Source organism: Heptranchias perlo, chromosome 29 (genome assembly GCF_035084215.1).
Source record: "Heptranchias perlo isolate sHepPer1 chromosome 29, sHepPer1.hap1, whole genome shotgun sequence".
NCBI lineage: Eukaryota > Metazoa > Chordata > Chondrichthyes > Hexanchiformes > Hexanchidae > Heptranchias > Heptranchias perlo.
In genome coordinates, this window is record NC_090353.1 from 34,542,216 (window position 1) to 34,561,228 (window position 19,013).

Genomic DNA, 19,013 nt, shown 5'->3' on the forward strand with positions numbered 1-19,013 from the left:
TTTATGTAATCTCTCCTCATAATCTAACCCTTGGAGCCCTGGTAACATTTTGGTGAATCTGCGCTGCACTCCTGCCAAGGCCAATATGTCCTTCCTAAGGTGCGGTGCCCAGGACTGTACACAGTGCTCCAGATGTGGTCTATCCAGGGCTTTGTATAGCTGTAGCAAAACTTCCTCCCCTTTATATTCTAGCCCTCTGGGTTAAAGGCCAACATCCCATTAGCCTTTTTGACTAATTTTTGTACCTGCCACTTCTTCACGTAGATGGTCGATAGTCGGCCCTTTTCACGGGCGCTAAACGGCGACCCAGCCCTCAATATGGCGGGCAGGGAAATGATGGAGGCGGAGCAGGAGTAACTGCGAGGACCTTCCTGGCCCGCGTTTGTAGACCAAACAGAAGGCACGTTAGCTTGGTTCAGTTAGTCGCACTCTCACCTCTGGGCCACGAGGCTGCGGGTTCAAACCCCACGTGAGGGGCTTGAGGTCATGACCTAAGCTGATGCTCCGGTGCAGTACTGAGGGGAGTGCTGCATTGTCGGTAGGAGACGTCCTTCAGACCAGTTCTTAGACTGAGGGCCCGTGAGTCTCCGTGGGAGGCCCAGCTGATATTAACCACCGCGCACCTGCATTTAGATAAGTCACCGGGCGAGGTAGGGGGGCGGCCAGGGGGTCTCGGAAGCGAGCAACAATCTGCTGCACGTCCGGGAGTTGCACTGTACACTACTATTGGTCGCTAAATCCACCAAAAGCTGCTCACCTTTCACTCAGCAGCCGAACCGAGGCTCCTTGCTGTACCAAGAGTGAAATGACTGGACTCACCGCCCTCCTGCAGAACTTAGTGCCCCTGTATCCCCTCGAGTTATCTCTCGAGAGGCAGTCTCAGACTTTAACACCGCGTTGTTAAATATGTTCACTCTGCGCTCAAAATAAAAGTTTGCAAAAACTTCATCCTCACTAAAGTTTGAGGTGGGGTGATTTACGTCACGGGTTTGCCACCTGGGACATACCCACCCGAGAGTTTGTAAGAGTATTGTTGGAAATATTGCAGCTGTAATAAATTGTACACATTGTATAAATATAATTAAAGAAAGAGCTTGCATTTCTATAGCGTCTTTCACGACCTCAGGACGTCGCAAAGCGCTTTACAGCCAATGAAGTACTTTTTGAAGTGTAGTCACTGTTGTAATGTAGGAAATGCAGCAGCCAATTTGCGCACAGCAAGATCCCACAAACAGCAACGTGATAAATGACCAAATAATCTGTATTAGGTGTTGGTTAAGGGATAAATATTGGCTAGAACACTGGGAGAACTCTCCAGCTCTTTTTCAAAATAATGCCATGGGATCTTTTACATCCATCTGAGAGGGCAGACTGGACCTCGGTTTAATGCCTCATCTGAAAGATGGCACCTCTGACAGTGCAGCGCTCCATCAGTACTGCACTGGGGGTGTCAGCCTAGATTATGTGCTCAAGTCACTGAAGTAAGACAAGAACCCACAACCTTCTGACTCAGAGGCAGGAGTGCTGCCCACTGAGACAAGACTGGTCCTATATATATCTTTGAGTTATTCACAGCTGGATTGTAACTGAACTGGAGGTGCTCTGATCAGACTGCCCTGCTCAGCAAATGCACCGGGGGGGAAGGGTTGTAAAACTACATCTACCCCTTGAGAGGGAGGGTCAATCGGACAGCGTGCCAACTCTCACATGCCCATTAACAGGTTGGTGTACTTGTATATGCGCTTGCTTATGTGTGAGTGTGTGTGTTCGTGTGTGTGTGAGGGTGTGTGTTCGTGTGTGTGAGAGGGTGTGTGTGAGTATGTGTGTGAGGGTGTGTATGAGGGTGTGTGTTCGTGTGTGTGTGAGGGTGTGTATGAGGGTGTGTGTTCGTGTGTGTGTGAGGGTGTGTATGAGGGTGTGTGTTCGTGTGTGTGAGAGGATGTGTATGAGGGTGTGTGTGAGTGTGTGTGTGAGTGTGTGTGTGAGGGTGTGTATGAGGGTGTGTGTGAGTGTGTGTGAGAGGGTGTGTATGAGGGTGTGTGTTCGTGTGTGTGAGAGGGTGTGTATGAGGGTGTGTGTGAGTGTGTGTGAGAGGGTGTGTATGAGTGTGTGTGTTCGTGTGTGTGAGAGGGTGTGTATGAGGGTGTGTGTTCGTGTGTGTGAGAGGGTGTGTATGAGGTGTGTGTTCGTGTGTGTGTGAGGGTGTGTATGAGGGTGTGTGTGAGTGTGTGTGAGAGGGTGTGTATGAGGGTGTGTGTTCGTGTGTGTGTGAGGGTGTGTGTGAGGGTGTGTGTGAGTGTGTGTGTTCGTGTGCGTGTGAGGGTGTGTATGAGGGTGTGTGTGAGTGTGTGTGTTCGTGTGTGTGAGAGGGTGTGTATGAGGGTGTGTGTGAGTGTGTGTGTTCGTGTGTGTGAGAGGGTGTGTGTGAGGGTGTGTATGAGGGTGTGTGTTCGTGTGTGTGTGAGGGTGTGTATGAGGGTGTGTGTGAGTGTGTGTGAGGGTGTGTGTGAGGGTGTGTGTGAGGGTGTGTGTGAGAGGGTGCATGTGAGTGAGAGGGTGTGTGAGTGAGAGGGTGTGTGAGAGGGTGTGTGAGTGAGAGGGTGTGTGAGTGAGAGGGTGTGTGAGTGAGAGGGTGTGAGTGAGAGGGTGTGAGTGAGAGGGTGTGAGTGAGAGGGTGTGAGTGAGAGGGTGTGAGTGAGAGGGTGTGTGAGTGAGAGGGTGTGTGAGTGAGAGGGTGTGAGTGAGAGGGTGTGTGAGTGAGAGGGTGTGAGTGAGAGGGTGTGTGAGTGAGAGGGTGTGAGTGAGAGGGTGTGTGAGTGAGAGGGTGAGTGAGAGGGTGTGTGAGTGAGAGGGTGTGAGTGAGAGGGTGTGAGTGAGAGGGTGTGTGAGTGAGAGGGTGAGTGAGAGGGTGTGTGAGTGAGAGGGTGAGTGAGTGTGTGTGTGAGTGAGAGGGTGTGTGAGTGAGAGGGTGTGAGTGAGAGGGTGTGAGTGAGAGGGTGTGTGAGTGAGAGGGTGTGTGAGAGGGTGTGTGAGTGAGAGGGTGTGTGAGTGAGAGGGTGTGTGAGTGAGAGGGTGTGTGAGAGGGTGTGTGAGAGAGTGTGTGTGAGAGGGTGTGTGAGAGAGTATGTATATTTGTGGGTGTTTGTGTGTGCGCATGAGTGGGGTATGAGTGGGTATGTATGTTAGAGTGTGTCCTCGAGCATGTGAATGTGTGAAAGTGCATGTTTGTGAAAATCGAGGACAAGACGAGGATTGGCTGTGATGCCCTCTGTGGTTGAATAGCCTGCTGATGCACTGTCAATGTTCGTCTGGGCGAGATGCCAGAGGCCGCCTGATACCCTCTGGCGACTTCGCAAGAGGAGGGTGGGACAATCTTAAAAAGGGCTGAGGAGCTTAACTAAAGAAACAGATTCAGATTTTAACCAGAGTTCACTGGCAGGATGCTTCAGAGTTCGATTACGACACTCGTGTGGGCGCTCTGCCTACGGCTGCAGTACGACCCACTCTAAAACTGTCTCTATGTCTCCCCCTGCAGGACGGCTTCGCGAGGCCTTTCGGAGCTGCATCGAGCAGCAAAGTTTTGCTGACAATTGGTCGGAAATTGTCTATTTAGACTCTTCTTCCCGTCTCACTGCCTCTTTCTCTCTTTTTTCTCTCTCCCTCTCCCTCTCTCTCTCTCTCTCTCTCGTGTGTGTGTGTGTGTGTGGGGTCGCGATTTGCTTCACCGTTCTTTTGTGGTCACAAGCAAGCACACCCACTCACATTTGAGTCTCATTTGAACTCCCCCGTTGCCATGGATATGCCATCTATTGAACTGACTTTGTAAAGTTTACGCAGCCAGTTCACCCCCTCCCATTCTCTTTTTTTTTTCCTCTCTCGCCAAAAACACTTGGAAACCGTGGGCATAACCCTATTGTGGACAACAAGCATTCCCACTCTTGGCTCCTTGACACCATACTCCTTATAAGGCAGCCGTCTCCCCTGGCAACCGTCCGGCTTCAATAGCACTGTCAAATCCCTGCACACGCAGTCACTGACTCTCATCTCCTGTTTTATTCACGAAAATCACCCTCGTAACCTTTGCAGACCCCGCAATGCTTTTTTTTTTCTTCCTTCCCCTTTGCATGCATCAGCCGAGTTTCTGCTTTACTCTGACCGCCCACCCACTCCACCCCACCCCCCCGCCCCCCAACTCCAACCACCTCCCTCCCTCCCTCCCCTACCTTAAGGCCAGGATACGATATCTGCAGCATTTCCCCAGTAACTTCTGCCCAATCTAGACGCTCCTGAGGGATGTTTTTTTTTTGTGTGTGTGTGTGTTTTTTTTTAAAAGCCTGTTTGCTGGGGAGTTGAGAACAAAAAAAAACGCTTCAAACTTTGGGAGTTTCGCTGATCCTTGTGTGTTGTGTTGTTTCTGTTTTTTTAAAAAAAAAGCAACTTTCTTTTTTTCCCTTTCAGAGGAGAAAGAGAGAGAGAGAGAGAGAGAGGGGGGAGAAGAGATGCATTTGACATGGATGTGATGTGATTGCAGTTCACACATGACTTGTTCCCTGGCCCTGAAACCAAGCGTTGAATTGAATGGTTCTCTTCTTGCTGAGGTCTGGTTGCGACATTTCTCCGAGACTGGGATCCCGGCGACTTCCTACGATGCGGCCTAAGGATGCCAAAAAGTAAGAAGGATTGGCCTTTGGGGATGTCGACCAAATGACTTTTTGCATCCAAGTCTTGCCGTGAGAACCCCCACATCCTTTTTACTCTCAGCTTCTTGGCTGCGTTTCCTCCCAAACTATTTTTTGACTTCTTTCCCTGTCAAGTCAGGCAGTTCCGTCCTCCGCACAGGCTCTCCCGCGGGAACCTGCTTAGCGACGACTTGCTTAACCGGAGGGAGGGAGGGAGGGAGGGAGGGGGGGGTTTTAAAGCTTGCGGAGAGATGGCGATGGCGGCCAGCGACTGGGGAGACCCTCGGGAGGACACCAAGCCCTACCCGCACAACGGCGCGGAGGAGTCGTTGGAGAGCCCGGCTCCGTCCTCCTCCCAGACTGGGGGCAGCGATCCCGAGCTCGGGGAACAGGACAGGCAGGGTGTCCAGGTAGACTGCGTGGTCTGCGGGGACAGAGCCAGTGGCAAGCACTACGGTCAGTTTACCTGCGAGGGCTGCAAGAGCTTCTTCAAGAGGAGCATCCGACGGAACTTGTCCTATACTTGCAGGTCCAACCGAGACTGTCAGATCGATCAGCACCACAGAAACCAGTGCCAGTACTGCAGGCTGCGGAAATGCTTCAAAGTCGGCATGAAGAGAGAAGGTAATGTCCTTTCAATTTTTAAATCTTTCTAATGCCCGAGAAGACGGGTCCTAATGCCCTGGTGGGTTGACGCGTTGCCTGGTGTGACACTAAGCCACAGGCCACCCCAGTCTATGCTGAGTGAGTTAGCTGATCTCAGATGGGGTGTAAATTGGCTTCAACAACCCCTGGGCTAGACTGGTGGTGGTTTGGGTGGGTGAGATGTATGTGTGTGCGTGTGCGTGTGTGTGTGTGTGTGTGTGGGCGGGCGGGCGGGCGGGGGGGGGTGGGCAGGACAATTACCAGCCAGAGTCCGTGCTCCTGGTTGGTATGCAATGCCACGTTAAACCAGCTCCATCAGCTCGCGCGAACTGGACGGAGTCAGGAGTGGATGTGGTCCGACTGAGATGCCACCTGCGGTCGAATAGCCAGCCGACATCCGCTCTCTTATTCTCTCTCTTGCCAGGCTCATGTACAGGGAACAGCCCCGAGTGGAGGTACTGGAGGGGCTGTCTGTGCTGGCGGGCTGCACGCCGGCATAACCTGGAAAACAGGAGAATTGAATTTGGAGTGGGGGAAAATGTATTTAAAATCTAAACAGTAAAACGGGGGAAGGCAGGCAGCCCGTGGTAACCGCCACAGTCGTGCAGCCGGTCGTGGGGCGTCACCGACTGTGGACGCGATGGCAAGGGTCCTACGCCAAGCGAGCGGTCTCAACCATCTCGAAGGTCCGTGCAAGCCCACAAGGCTTGGCATAACTTGGTACACATGGCAATCTCTCTCAGGAGAGGGCACTTTAACAGCTGGAGACGTCACACTGGCACGAGAGGTGGGGCCCCTTTTACAAATTGAGGGCAGATTACCGGGGCAGACAACAGGGTCTCAGTCTGTATCTAAGTATCACCAGACTTGGAGTGGATACCGACCCATGGGGGTCTCACCTGAAAAAGCATTCTTTATAAACAAGGGCAACATTTAAAAAGAGTCTGACCATAAATAAATAAATAAATAAAATAGGTCAAATTGTCCAATACAGATGACATAACAATGGGGCGGCATTTTGACTTCGGGCAACAGTGTAAATCGGGCGATATTGATTCAGCCGCCCCTTATACGTCTCTCCTGGTTTTACATTTCCTTTAAATCAGCCAAAGTCAAAACTACCCTCAAGAAGCGTATTTATGAGAAGGAAAGAAAGAATTTTGCATGATATTAACTAACACAGCCAGTATGTGCCGTATAGATAATAACAGAAACCCTATAGATCATATAGAATTTAAAACGCACCCCCTGCCATCAACAATGGTCGCGGTGCTGAGCCACAGAGACCAGGATGATGCTAGGTCCCAGGTACTGAGTTAACTGGTCTGAGCGGGTACTGCTGTAGGCCTGTTACATTTTAGCCCTGGTGCCCCTTGGCCAGTGAAACCAGCCCGGGCTGTGCCTTCTGATCACCGTCGGAAGACTCCTGCTGGAAGGTGAGTGTGTGCGTGTGTGCAGAAATTGGGTGAAGACAAGATCCTGCTCGACTGTGATGATGCCCCCCATAGTCGAATATCACGCCGCCATTCACTGCTGAGAAGAAATGCCAATTAGGCGTGGAAGGGGAGGGTGGCTGGGAATAGTCGGCACCTCCAGGAGATAATGAGGGTCAAACCGCAATCCAGATTATAAAAAGGTTTTATGGTGACGTTGGATTTGTAGCTTATGTCGTGGGAGTTTTTTGACTTTGGAATAAAGATGAATGTTTTACTGCAAGACAGATCTTTACTTAATAATCTTTACTTCAACATTAATATCAATAGTATCAATAGATTTATTCAGCTCAGTGAGTGGGGCTAAAAAGCTCAGGCCACCAGTGACTGACCCCTGTATCTCTACTCAGTTTGAGGTTTGTCGATTTCGCCAATGAGCTGGACTGTTTCCAGTTACACTGCGACCTCGACTCTGGGGGCCCCGCACTCCTCTCACCCTCACTCTAGCAATCTCTCTACCTCGAATGTCTTTGTCATTCCTCTTTCTCTGTCTCGCTCTATCTTTCCTTTCCTTGTACTCTGTTGTTCTCTATCCAACTCTGCACCCCAAATTTTTCCTCTTTCTTTCCTTCTCGCTCTTTCAATCCTCCCTTTCTTTCTCTCTTTCTCTCCCTCTTTATCTCTTCCTATTCTTCTCTCTGTTTCTCTCTTCCCTTGTTTCTCCCAATCTTTCTCGTTCTATCCTCTCTTTCTTTCTCTCTTCCCTTGTCTCTCATTCTTTCTCTCTTTCTTTCTCGCTTCCCTTGTCTCTCATTCTTTCTCTCTTTCTTTCTCTCTTCCCTTGTCTCTCATTCTTTTTCTCTTTCTTTCTCTCTTCCCTTGTCTCTCATTCTTTCTCTTTCTTTCTCTCTTCCCTCATCTCTCATTCTTTCTCTCTTTCTTTCTCTCTTTCATTCTCTCTTCCCTTGTCTCTCATTCTTTTTTTCTTTCTTTCTTACTTCCCTTGTCTCTCTTTCTCTCATTCTTTCTCTCTTTCTTTCTCTCTTTCATTCTCTCTTCCCTTGTCTCTCATTCTTTTTCTCTTTCTTTCTCACTTCCCTTGTTTTCTTTCTCTCTTTCTTTCTTTCTTCCCTCATCTCTCATTCTTTCTCTCTTTCTTTCACTCTTTCCTTCTCTCTTCCCATGTCTCTCATTCTTTCTCTCTTCCTTTCTCTCTTCCCTCATCTCTCATTCTTTCTCTCTTTCTTTCTCTCCTTCCTTCTCTCTTCCCTTGTCTCTCATTCTTTCTCTCTTTCTTTCTCTCTTCCCTTGTCTCTCATTCTTTCTCTTTCTTTCCTTTGTCTCTTCCACTTTCTTTTTAGTGAACAAGTATCAATCTTTAGGAAGCCCTTCTCTCTACCATTCCGACCTATTTACTCTTTTCCCTATCCCTCTACCGTTTCTCTTTATACTCTCTATCCTTCTCCCCATTATCTATCTCCGGTCTGTTTCTCTTTCGCTCCTGCTATCTCGGCTTCCGTTATTGTCTCCACTTCTTTCCAATAAGTAGGTTGGATTAGCACCAACCCATAATTAGACTTTCACTCGCTCTCTCTGAGTCCCATTAACTTTTTTTCTTTCTCCCAAATCATGCCGCTCATTCAAAGCCACAAAGGCCCGACTGAAATTCCTTCTGTTGTTAAAAACGGAAAATTGATCATCCTTTTCGCATGCAGGCAGCCCCTCTGTTGCCCCCCCACCAGACACACACACACACACACACACACACACAGTCAGCGTGTGATAACACTGGGTGCATTCACGCCTGCAGAGGGGATTGTCCTCGCTCCCTGGGACCTCAGCTCTCACTGGGGTCAAAGTGCCATTGACCTCAGTGTAGACTCCCCGCCTCTGCAAAAAAAAAGCAGCCTCTAAATCTATCGGCCACATGTTTCCTGCAGAAGTGCACACCACCAACAGAAAATTCCACGGTCGACATATTTACACACAGTGGGTTGTATCAAAGGCCTTCTGTCCTGTTCAAACTTATTTAAGGAGTGGGATTTGGGAGCTGGACGTTCAGAGACTGTTGTTCTTTACTCACTGGGGAGGGGGACATCGGTCAGCCTTCCTCATGAGAGTTGGCATATTTTAAAGAGGTACTCGTCCAAATGTCATAGGTCACCACATCACTGCTACCTTTCTTATTCTTTTTCTCTCGCTCTCTTTCTCTCTCCCTCTCTCACCGCTTTTCCTCTTGCTCTCTCCTCTTCTTCAATTCCTTTCTCTATTTTATGTTTTCCACTTTTCATTTTCACTTTCTTTCTGTGCCATTTTTTTTCTCTCTGCAACGAACAGACTTTGTTTTAATGCAAATAGCTCTCTTATTTCTCTTTTCACTTTCGTTTTTTTTTCTCTTGGCCTGGAATCCTTGCCCATCTTCCCACTTCTCTCTCTCCAGGATATAGAATCTACCATAGCTGCTAACTCACCATTCCAGACACAGGACATGTCGCTGCTATTTTGACCTTAAGGGGATTATAGAATCATAGAAATTTACTACACAAAAGGCGGCCATTCAGCCCATCGTGTCTGTGCTGGATTGTTGTAACCTCACGCGTCACTAGTATAGTGTTATATTACGTGGGTTTTAAACTGTCTTTATTTGAACAGAATTAGGAGTGACTGACAACTGGCCAAATCAGCCTGAAGACTTTTTTTTGTTCCCTTCCAATTTTCTCCCCACTCCTTGAAACTGTTTGGGGAGAAATTGGGCCGTGTCTCGCTCATTAATCGGGGGAGAAATGAGCCTCCCCCTGAGTGCGCCAGCTGACTGTACCCACTGGGAACTAGAGAGGACATATCAGTGGAGTAATGGGTACTGCTGTACCCCCCCCCCCCTTGAAATGTTTAATGGGACAGTGTAGAGGGAGCTTTACTCTGTATCTAACCCATGCTGTACCTGCCCTGGGAGTGTTTGATGGGACAGTGTAGAGGGAGCTTTACTCTGTATCTAACCCGTGTTGTACCTGCCCTGGGAGTGTTTGATGGGACAGTGTAGAGGGAGCTTTATTCTGTATCTAACCCGTGCTGTAACTCCCCTGGGAGTGTTTGATGGGACAGTGTAGAGGGAGCTTTATTCTGTATCTAACCCGTGTTGTACCTGCCCTGGGAGTGTTTGATGGGACAGTGTAGAGGGAGCTTTATTCTGTATCTAACCCGTGTTGTACCTGCCCTGGGAGTGTTTGATGGGACAGTGTAGAGGGAGCTTTACTCTGTATCTAACCCATGCTGTAACTGCCCTGGGAGTGTTTGATGGGACAGTGTAGAGGGAGCTTTATTCTGTATCTAACCCGTGCTGTAACTCCCCTGGGAGTGTTTGATGGGACAGTGTAGAGGGAGCTTTACTCTGTATCTAACCCGTGCTGTACCTGCCCTGGGAGTGTTTGATATAAAAAGTAGAAAAACGTGGCCTTCCTCAATACTTTGGGAGAAAGAAAATAAAATATTTTCAAAAGTTAGAGTCTGATTTTTTCAAAGCAGTGGAAGTGAAAATCAATACTTAAACTTTCATTTTTTAAAAGAAGATTAATGTTCAATTTATTTTCAGTCTTGCTGATGAATCCCACAGACTGTGGTTCAATGATGCAAATTGAAAATGTGCCTGTTCAGAGGCTACTGTGCTTTAGGTTGGTGTAAATTGTAAAGGAAAATTGAATACTTTGAATAAGAGGCTTAGAAAGAATAGTTAATTATTAATTCGATCAGAGGTGAACAGTGTCAAGCTTTGTTTTGCTTTAAAGAACTGTTTAAATTTTTACTTAATTTGACTCAGCCCCTTAAAAGAAAGCCCCAAATTTCTTACCTCGAAGAAAAGTTAAATATTCTCTTTGCCGAATAATTACCGCTGTCTTTCTTTCCAAATGAAATTTTGCATTTGTCAGAATTTCTGTATTTTATTTTGGGGGGTGGGGGGGGCGGAGATGATTCTTTTTGTGCTCCCCCCTTATACCCCCAGTTTCATCATCAAGCTGCATCTTCTTTATCCTCACTGTGTTGAATTCAACATTCTTCGCACTGTCTCCCACTCTAAATCATTCTTTGCCAGGACTTCAAAACTGTGGAGTTCCTCTCCTCCCTCAATCTCCCCTTCAACAACTACACAACTACTTGCATTTATATAGCGCCTTTAACGTAGCAAAACGTCCCAAGGCGCTTCACAGGAGCGATTATCAAACAAAATTTGACAACGGTTAAAGTATTTCCCCAATTCTTTCACAATGGTCTCGCTGTTATCCTCAGCTAAAAGGTCAGTACACTGCGTCGTGCATTCCATGACCTTTACTCTTGGTTTAAACTAACTTAACATCAGCTCAGCATTCCAGAGAGTGGGGCTCATAACAAAAAGTTGTCCTTACATGTACAGGAAAGGTAAACATATGGGACTATAAATTCAGCCACGCAGTGAGACCTAGTCCAGGACAGGACAGGATTGGGCAGTGGTGGGGTGGGGGAGGGCGGGAGAATACATTTCTGAATGAGTTTGGAGCTCAGAGGGCAGCTAGGAGGGAATTGGAAAGATCAAGTCTGGACAAAAACGTAGCTGAGGGTTTCAACGGTGATGGGTGTGAGGTAGAGACAGAGGCGGGTACCGATTCAGAGGAACAAATAGGCAGTCTTGACAATAGTCAGCGTTCTAACACATTGTTCTACTTGGTTCTTCATCAGAGAGAGGAGGTCATTAATCCATTCTACCAAGGATAGATTCAAGCCCAAGGCTTATAGGAGAATATTGTCTGCTGTATCTCACTGCGGCACCTAATCACGTCCATTAATCTCGCCTCTAATGCTTGATCCTACATTTCTTCTTTTTTCAATAGCCGTTCAACGGGGAAGAATTCCACCAGCACAGGCCAGCCCCGGGGAGCTCTCGCTGTCTAGTGGAGACCATTTGAATGGGGGCAACGTCTCAGGACTCATCTCCCTCCTGCTGAGAGCGGAGCCATACCCCACCTCTCGCTTCAGCACCCAGTGCACCCAGTACAACCTCATGAGCATAGACAACATCTGCGAGCTGGCGGCCAGGTTGCTCTTCAGCGCGGTGGAGTGGGCCAGGAACATCCCTTTCTTCCACGAGCTGCAGATCTCAGACCAGGTGGCCCTGCTGCGGCTGAGCTGGAGCGAGTTATTTGTGCTGAATGCTGCCCAGTCATCCCTTCCGCTCCACATGGCCCCGCTCCTGGCAGCTGCGGGTCTCCACTCCACCCAGATGTCCGCAGACAGGGTGGTGAGCTTCATGGACCAGATTCGAATCTTCCAGGACCAGGTGGAGAAGCTCAAGGTTTTACAGGTCGACTCCGCTGAGTACAGTTGCCTGAAGGCCATCGCCCTCTACACACCAGGTTAGTACCAAAGGCCTGAGGGCCATTATGTTACAGTCGTGTGTCGTGTACGGTACTGGACCAGCAGTCTTGAAGTGAACCTATGAGTACAAATCGCATCATGTCAGAATTGACTTTAATAATCTGGTCATTTGTGGCCTGGCACCAGGGGTAAAAAAATGACCACGACAGCTGCCAGATTATCGTTAAAAACCCAACTGATTTACTAATGTCATGTTTACTTGATCTGGCCTGCATGTGACTCCATCCCAGTCCCACATTATAATACGGGACAAAATTAATTGACACTTGGAAAAGTATGGGCTAATAAATGATTTGTTAAAGGTAAATTGTGTTTGACTAACTTGATTGAGTTCTTTGAGGAAGTAACGGAGAGGGTTGATGAGGGTAGTGCGGTTGATGTTGTGTATATGGACTTTCAAACGGTGTTTGATAAAATACCATAATAGACTTGTTAGCAAAATTAAAGCCCAGGGGATTAAAGGGACAGTGGCAGTGTGGATACAAAATTGGCTAAGTGACATAAAGCAGAGAGTAGTATTGAACTGTTGTTTTTCAGACGGGGAGGAAGTGTACAGTGGTGTTCCCCAGACGTCTGTATTAGGACCACTGCTCTTTTTGATATATATTAACGACCTGAACTTCCAAAGTTTGCGAATGACATGAAACTTGGAAATGTAATAAACAACAAGAAGGATAGTGACAGACTTCAGGAGGACATAGACAGACTGGTGAAATGGGCAGACACGTGGCAGATGAAATTTAACGCAGAGAAGTGTGAAGTGTTGCATTCTGGTAGGAAGAATGAGGAGAGGCAAAAAAACTAAATGGTACAATTTTAAAGGGGGTGCAGGAACAGAGAGACCTGGGGGTGTGTGTACACAAATATTTGAAGGTGGCAGGACAAGTTAAAAAAGCATAAGGGACCCTTGGCTTTACTAATAGAGGCATAGAGTACAAAAGCAAGGAAGTTATCCTAAACCTTTATAAAACACTGGTTAGGCCGCAGCTGGAGTATTGTGTTCAATTCTGGGCACCACACTTTAGGAAGGATGTCCGGGCCTTGGAGAGGGTGCAGAGGAGATTTATCAGAATGGTACCAGGGATGAGGGACTTCAGTTATGTTGTGAGACTGGGTTGTTCTCTTTAGAGCAGAAAGAAAAGATTAAGAGGAGATTTGATAGAGGTGTTCAAAATCATAAACAGTTTTGATAGAGTAAATAAGGAGGAATTGTTTCCAGTGGCAGAAGGGTCGGTAACCAGAGGACACAGATTTAAGGTGATTGGCAAAAGAATCAGAGACACATGAGGAAAAAGAATTTACGCAGCGAGTTGTGATCTGGAATGCGCTGCCTGAAAGGGCGGTGGAAGCAGATTCAATAGTAACTTTCAAAAGGGAATTGGATAAATACTTGAAGGGAAAAAAATTACAAAGCTATGGGGAAAGAGCGGGGGAGTGGGACAAATGGGATAGTTCTTCCAAAGAGCAGGCACAGGCACGAATGGCCTCCTTCCGTGCTGTATCATTCTATGATTATGCAGTTGACTCTTAATACCCTCTGAAGTATCCTGGTAAGCCACTCAGTTGTAAAGACAATAGCTAAAAGAATCCAGGGCCCACCACCACCGCCTCAGGGTAGTTATGACTGTGCAATAAATGCCCGCCTTGCCAGTGTTGCCCACATCCTGAGAATAAATAATAAAAAATAAACTCGTGGCCAATAAAGTAGAATGTCACTCAATAATTATTTATCAAGGACCACAAGCAACAACTTGCACTTATCTTTAATGTAGAAAAATCAAAAAAAATTGGTTGCTGAGCCAAAAAAGGATATATTAGGAGGGGTGACCAACAGACTGGTCAAAGAGGTGGGTTTTAAGGAGGGTCTTAAAGGAAGAAAGAGAGGTGGAGGGATTAAGGGAAAGATTTTCAGAGCATGGGGCTTATGAAGCTGAAGGCACAGCCACCAATGGTGGGGCAAAGAGAATGGGGGAAGCACCAGAGGCCAGAGTCAGAGGAACGTAGAGTTAGTTGGGATGGAGGATTGAATGGCTGGAGGAGATTACAGAGATGAGGAGGCGTGAGGCCATGAGGGGACTTAAACATGAGGATGAGTATTTTAAATTTGAGGCATTGGAGTCATTGTAGGTCAGCGAGGACAGGGGTGATTGGTGGTCAAGATATGGGCAGCAGAGCTTTGCACGAGATGAAGTTTATGGGAGGCTGGCCAGGGGAGTATATGAATAATCAAGTCTGGAGGTGACAAAGGCACGGATGCAGGTTTCAGTGGCAGATGGGCTGACGTAGGGGTAGAGGTAGGCAATGTTATGGAGGTGGAAGTGGGAAGTCTTTGTAACGCAGAGATTATGGAGTCGGAAGCTCATATCGGGGTCAAATAGGATGTCAAGGTTGTGAACCGTCTGGTTCAACCTGATACAATGGCCAGAATCAATGGCAAGTGTACGGAATTCGCGAAGGGAGCCGAAAAGGATGAACTTGGTCTTCCCAATGTTTAACTGGAGGAAATTGTGGCTCATCCAAGACCAGACGTTTAGGAAGCAGTCTGACAACACAAAGACAGTGAAGGGGTCAAGAGAGATGATGGTGAGCTTGGTGCCATCAGCATACATGTGGAAGCTGACCCCATGCTTGTGGATGATGTCGCCAAGGGGCAACATGTAGATAAGGAACAGGAAGGAACTAAGAAGAGATCCTTGGGGGACTCCGGAGGTAACCATGCTGGGGCAGGAATAGAAGCATCTATTGCTGGAGATGCTCTGGCTATGATTGGATAGGTTGGAATGGAATCAGGCTAGGGCAGTCCCCCTGAGCAGAAAGGCAGTGGAGGAGGCAGGTGGTGGTCGACTAAATGCTACAGAGAGGTCGAGAGTCGGGGAGGGAGATAATGCACCACGGTCAAGTCACCAAGGGGCAGATACCCAATTGGAAAGTTTCAAACAGGGAATTGTGGAAAAGATAGGCATGGAATAGGGAGGCGACATGTTCAAGGACTTTGTCAAGGAAAGGGAGACTGGATATGGGGTGGTAGTTTGGAAGGATACAGCGGTCGAGGGTGGTTCGTTAACACACTCCAGAGAGGAAATTGGGTGTAATATTAGAAATGGCCTTTCCTCACAGAGCACAGTGGGCGAGGAGCTGGTACCCAAACCTTGGAGGATGGTCGTAGGTTTAATTTGAAGGTCAACTGGCCAATCCTGAGGCACAGAGAATTTGGACAGGGTCAAAGGTGAAGTCTTTGGCTTCTTGTCTAGTTGGAAATCGATCAGTCTGCGGAAATCTGGTGCGGATGACAGACAGCAGGTGGGAACTCCCTTCCGAAAGAGTAGTGCTGACCGATCAGTTGGGTGAAGTTGGCCTACTAACAAGAGCAGTGTGGCATGTTTTATTATTTTCAATGTTATAAAGAGCTCAGTGTAATAGATTGAAATTGCCTGTAAACTGTATTCTGTCCGTTCATATATTACTGGTAAAATAGCACAGTTTGTTATTTTACAATTGGGCTTGTATTACTAGAGTGTGCATCAGTCCACCAACCAGAAGGTAGGAGAAGTGAACATTGGGGCAGGTATGAGATTACAGTATCCAGATCATACAATGAGAAGGTTGATTTTAATGGCAGGCCACACTATCACTTGACTAGATATTGGGTGGTGGGGGTAAACTCCTGATCGTAAGGGACACAAGGTGAAATTTATAGCATCATTTAAATGGGTGAACACCTTCATTAACAGAAGAGGAATTGTAGATTGGAAGAAAGACTTGAAAAAAAAACTTGCATTTATAGAGTACCGTTCACATCAGGACGTCCCAAAGTGCTTTACAGCCAATGAAGTAGTTTTGAAGTGTAGTCACTGTTGTAGTTTACAAAACGCGGCAGCCAATTTGCGCACAACAAGGCCCCACAATCAGCAATGTGATAATCTGTTTTTTAGTGATGTTGGTTGAGGGATAAATATCGGCCAGGACACCATGAAGAATTCCCCTTGCTCTTCTTCGAAATAGTGTCATGGGATCTTTTACGTCCACCTGAGAGGGCAGACGGGACCTCGGTTTAACGTCTTATCTGAAAGTCGGCACCTCTGACAGTGCAGCACTCAGAGCATCAGCCTAAAATTTGTGCTCAAGTCTCTGGAGCGGGACTTGAATGCACGACCTTCTGATTGAGAGGCGAGAGTGTTACCAACTGAGCCAAGGCTGAGACATAAACATTTTGAAGTGTGCATTCTAAATATCGCAGGGCGTGATTTCATCTGTTCTTTCTCTCTTTATCTATCCTCTCTCTTTGTGATGTAGTAAATTGTTTTGAACTCTTTAATGTATTTCTTTCTCCACTTCTCTCCACCAGACGCCTCCGGACTCTCCGAACCCGCCCACATCGAGAGCTTGCAAGAGAAGGTTCAGGAATCTCTGGCTGAGTACGTGCGCTCCCAGTATCCACCGCAACCCCAACGCTTCGGCAAACTGCTCCTGCGGCTCCCCGCGCTCAGGGCAGTGCCAGCCTCCCTCATCGGACAGCTCTTCTTCACGAGGCTCGTGGGGAAGACCCCCATCGAGACCCTGATCAGAGACATGCTTCTCTCTGGAGGTTCGTTCAACTGGCCTTACATGCCGACCCAATGACAGGTCCGAGATGACAGACTCCGACCAGTTCAAGACTCATACTGGACACTGCCATGGATGCCACTTGGTATGAATGAGATTCATGGGATCGCCTGATTTCGGGCAGCGGATGGATCCCGGGATGCAGTATTTAAATTAGTACAGATGTGGTTTTTTTGTTTGTTTAAAGAGACTGAGCTGTCTTTTAAGAACATTTCGTAAGACGGAAATAGCCCTATTCTTGAACAATGAGACATCGCAGTCGGTGGTACTAAGAGTCGTGCCCCTGAGCTCGGGAGAGGGTTAAAGGTCAGCCAGCATTCCTGCTCCTGATCACCATCCAGTGACCTCAGTAGAAGATACCCAGGTATAGTTGAGCAGAAGATTGGCCATGTTGCTTTCCCACCCCCTCCCACAGTCGAATAGTCTGCTGACACTCATCCTCTTGGCTCACACGTGAAGAATGGCCATGTGAGTGAGCTATTAGCAGCTCCCGACACCCATCAAAATACCTCAGCATGGGTCAAACCCTTCAGGAGAGGAGGCGAGAAAACCTGAAGGAAAATTTAAAGAAAAAATATCTCATTTAGTGGGTTTGATTTAATTAGTGGGAAATCTTACATTCATTAGCATCTCACAATTAACAGACTTCAACTGTATTGTAATGGAGTGTACAGTGTTTAACTGTGCACCATTTCTTTGCACAGTACATGTACTGAACAAGGTGAGGTTTGGGAGCAGGTGAGGTTTGGGACAGTGTACTCAACATATAACTCGTAAAGTCAGTCAAACACTCCTGGGTCAATTGCGTCACATGCTACAGCCCTCTTTATATTGTCCCAGCGTTGCTCTCTGACCTCCCTAACCTTGAAGGGCACTTCATGGGTTACCAAGTATGCAAGGTTTTCACACAGAGGGTTATTAGAACACGGGAAACACTTTACCACAAGGGGCTATTGGGGTAAAAAGCAATTGGATAAGTATTCAAAAAGAAAAAATATGCAAAGCTACAGGGAAAAAACAGTGAAATGGAATTGGTTTCAGAGCTGGCACTAGCACAGATGTGGTGGGATAAATGGCTTCCTTTCTGTGCTGTACTTTTTATGATTCTAATCAATTTGCATCACCCTCCCTCACTTCACATCCTTTCCCTTGAGCTCAGCATTACAAGGCAAGAGTCACCGAACAGGAAATCTAGTCTTGATGTTGTACAGTAGCTTTATAATCACTGGCAATTGGATTCTTGTGAGTGTACCTTTTAACTCTACCTTCTAGTTTGTGTGACATTGCTCCTGATCTCCTGGGTGTCATGTTGCAATAAAATATTTTGAGTCTTTTGATTTTTTTCTTAATTTTATTTGACGGAAGTGGGAGGTCAGGAGAGAGAATGAACTTTTAGTGCGTCTGCAGATAACCGCTGTCAACAGAAAATAGTTTTTAACATCGAGTACGGGAAGCTCAGAACTATACAACAGCGTAGGGCTGGGTGGCGGCCATCAGGCATCCAGCTTATGCTAACAAAACACAAAGCACCATCGGCAAGAACAACATTAGGAATGAGATACATTAGGAGTGGGACAAATTTGGAGTGGAATACATTGGGAGTGGATACATTAGGTGTGAGATACATTAGGAGTGGAATTCATTAGGTGTGGGATTCATTAGGAGTGGGATACATTAGGTGTGAGATACATTAGGAGTGGATACATTAGGAGTGGGATACATTAGGTGTGGGATACATTAAGAGTGGATTCATTAGGAGTGGGATACATTAGGAGTGGGATACATTAGGTGTGGGATACATTAGGAGTGGGATACATTAGGAGTGGGATTCATTAGGTGTGGGATTCATTAGGAGTGGGATACATTAGGAGTGGATACATTAGGTGTGAGATTCATTAGGAGTGGGATACATTAGGAGTGGGATACATTAGGAGTGGATACATTAGGTGTGAGATACATTAGGAGTGGGATTCATTAGGAGTGGGATACATTAGGAGTGGATACATTAGGTGTGAGATACATTAGGAGTGGGATTCATTAGGTGTGGGATTCATTAGGAGTGGGATACATTAGGTGTGAGATACATTAGGAGTGGATACATTAGGTGTGAGATTCATTAGGAGTGGGATACATTAGGAGTGGGATACATTAGGAGTGGATACATTAGGAGTGGATACATTAGGTGTGAGATTCATTAGGAGTGGGATACATTAGGAGTGGGATACATTAGGAGTGGATACATTAGGTGTGA

General features: G+C 47.1%; 1 protein-coding gene across 2 annotated transcripts; it reads left to right on the plus strand.

Moving 5' to 3' along the window:
• Positions 1-1,592: 1,592 nt before the first annotated feature.
• Positions 1,593-18,099, plus strand: LOC137299611 (nuclear receptor subfamily 2 group F member 1-A-like). 2 transcript variants are annotated; one of them, XM_067968487.1, is made up of 5 exons: positions 1,593-1,721; positions 4,459-4,670; positions 5,209-5,303; positions 11,617-12,138; positions 16,506-18,099. In XM_067968487.1, the coding sequence occupies exons 2-5, from the start codon at positions 4,579-4,581 to the stop codon at positions 16,778-16,780; spliced, it is 984 nt and encodes a 327-aa protein (XP_067824588.1). In that variant the 5' UTR covers positions 1,593-1,721; positions 4,459-4,578; the 3' UTR covers positions 16,781-18,099. The 2 variants fall into 2 exon arrangements, with proteins under 2 accessions (XP_067824588.1, XP_067824587.1); XM_067968486.1 differs by having other exon boundaries at positions 4,459-5,303.
• Positions 18,100-19,013: the final 914 nt, after the last annotated feature.

Excerpts from the sequence above, each read along its gene's own strand:
- LOC137299611 (XM_067968486.1), top strand. The coding sequence starts at position 4,931 with ATGGCGATGGCGGCCAGCGACTGGGGAGACCCTCGGGAGGACACCAAG. Across the intron at positions 5,304-11,616 it reads AGTCGGCATGAAGAGAGAAG|CCGTTCAACGGGGAAGAATT; the intron begins GTAATGTCCTTT and ends TTTTTTCAATAG. Across the intron at positions 12,139-16,505 it reads CATCGCCCTCTACACACCAG|ACGCCTCCGGACTCTCCGAA; the intron begins GTTAGTACCAAA and ends TCTCTCCACCAG.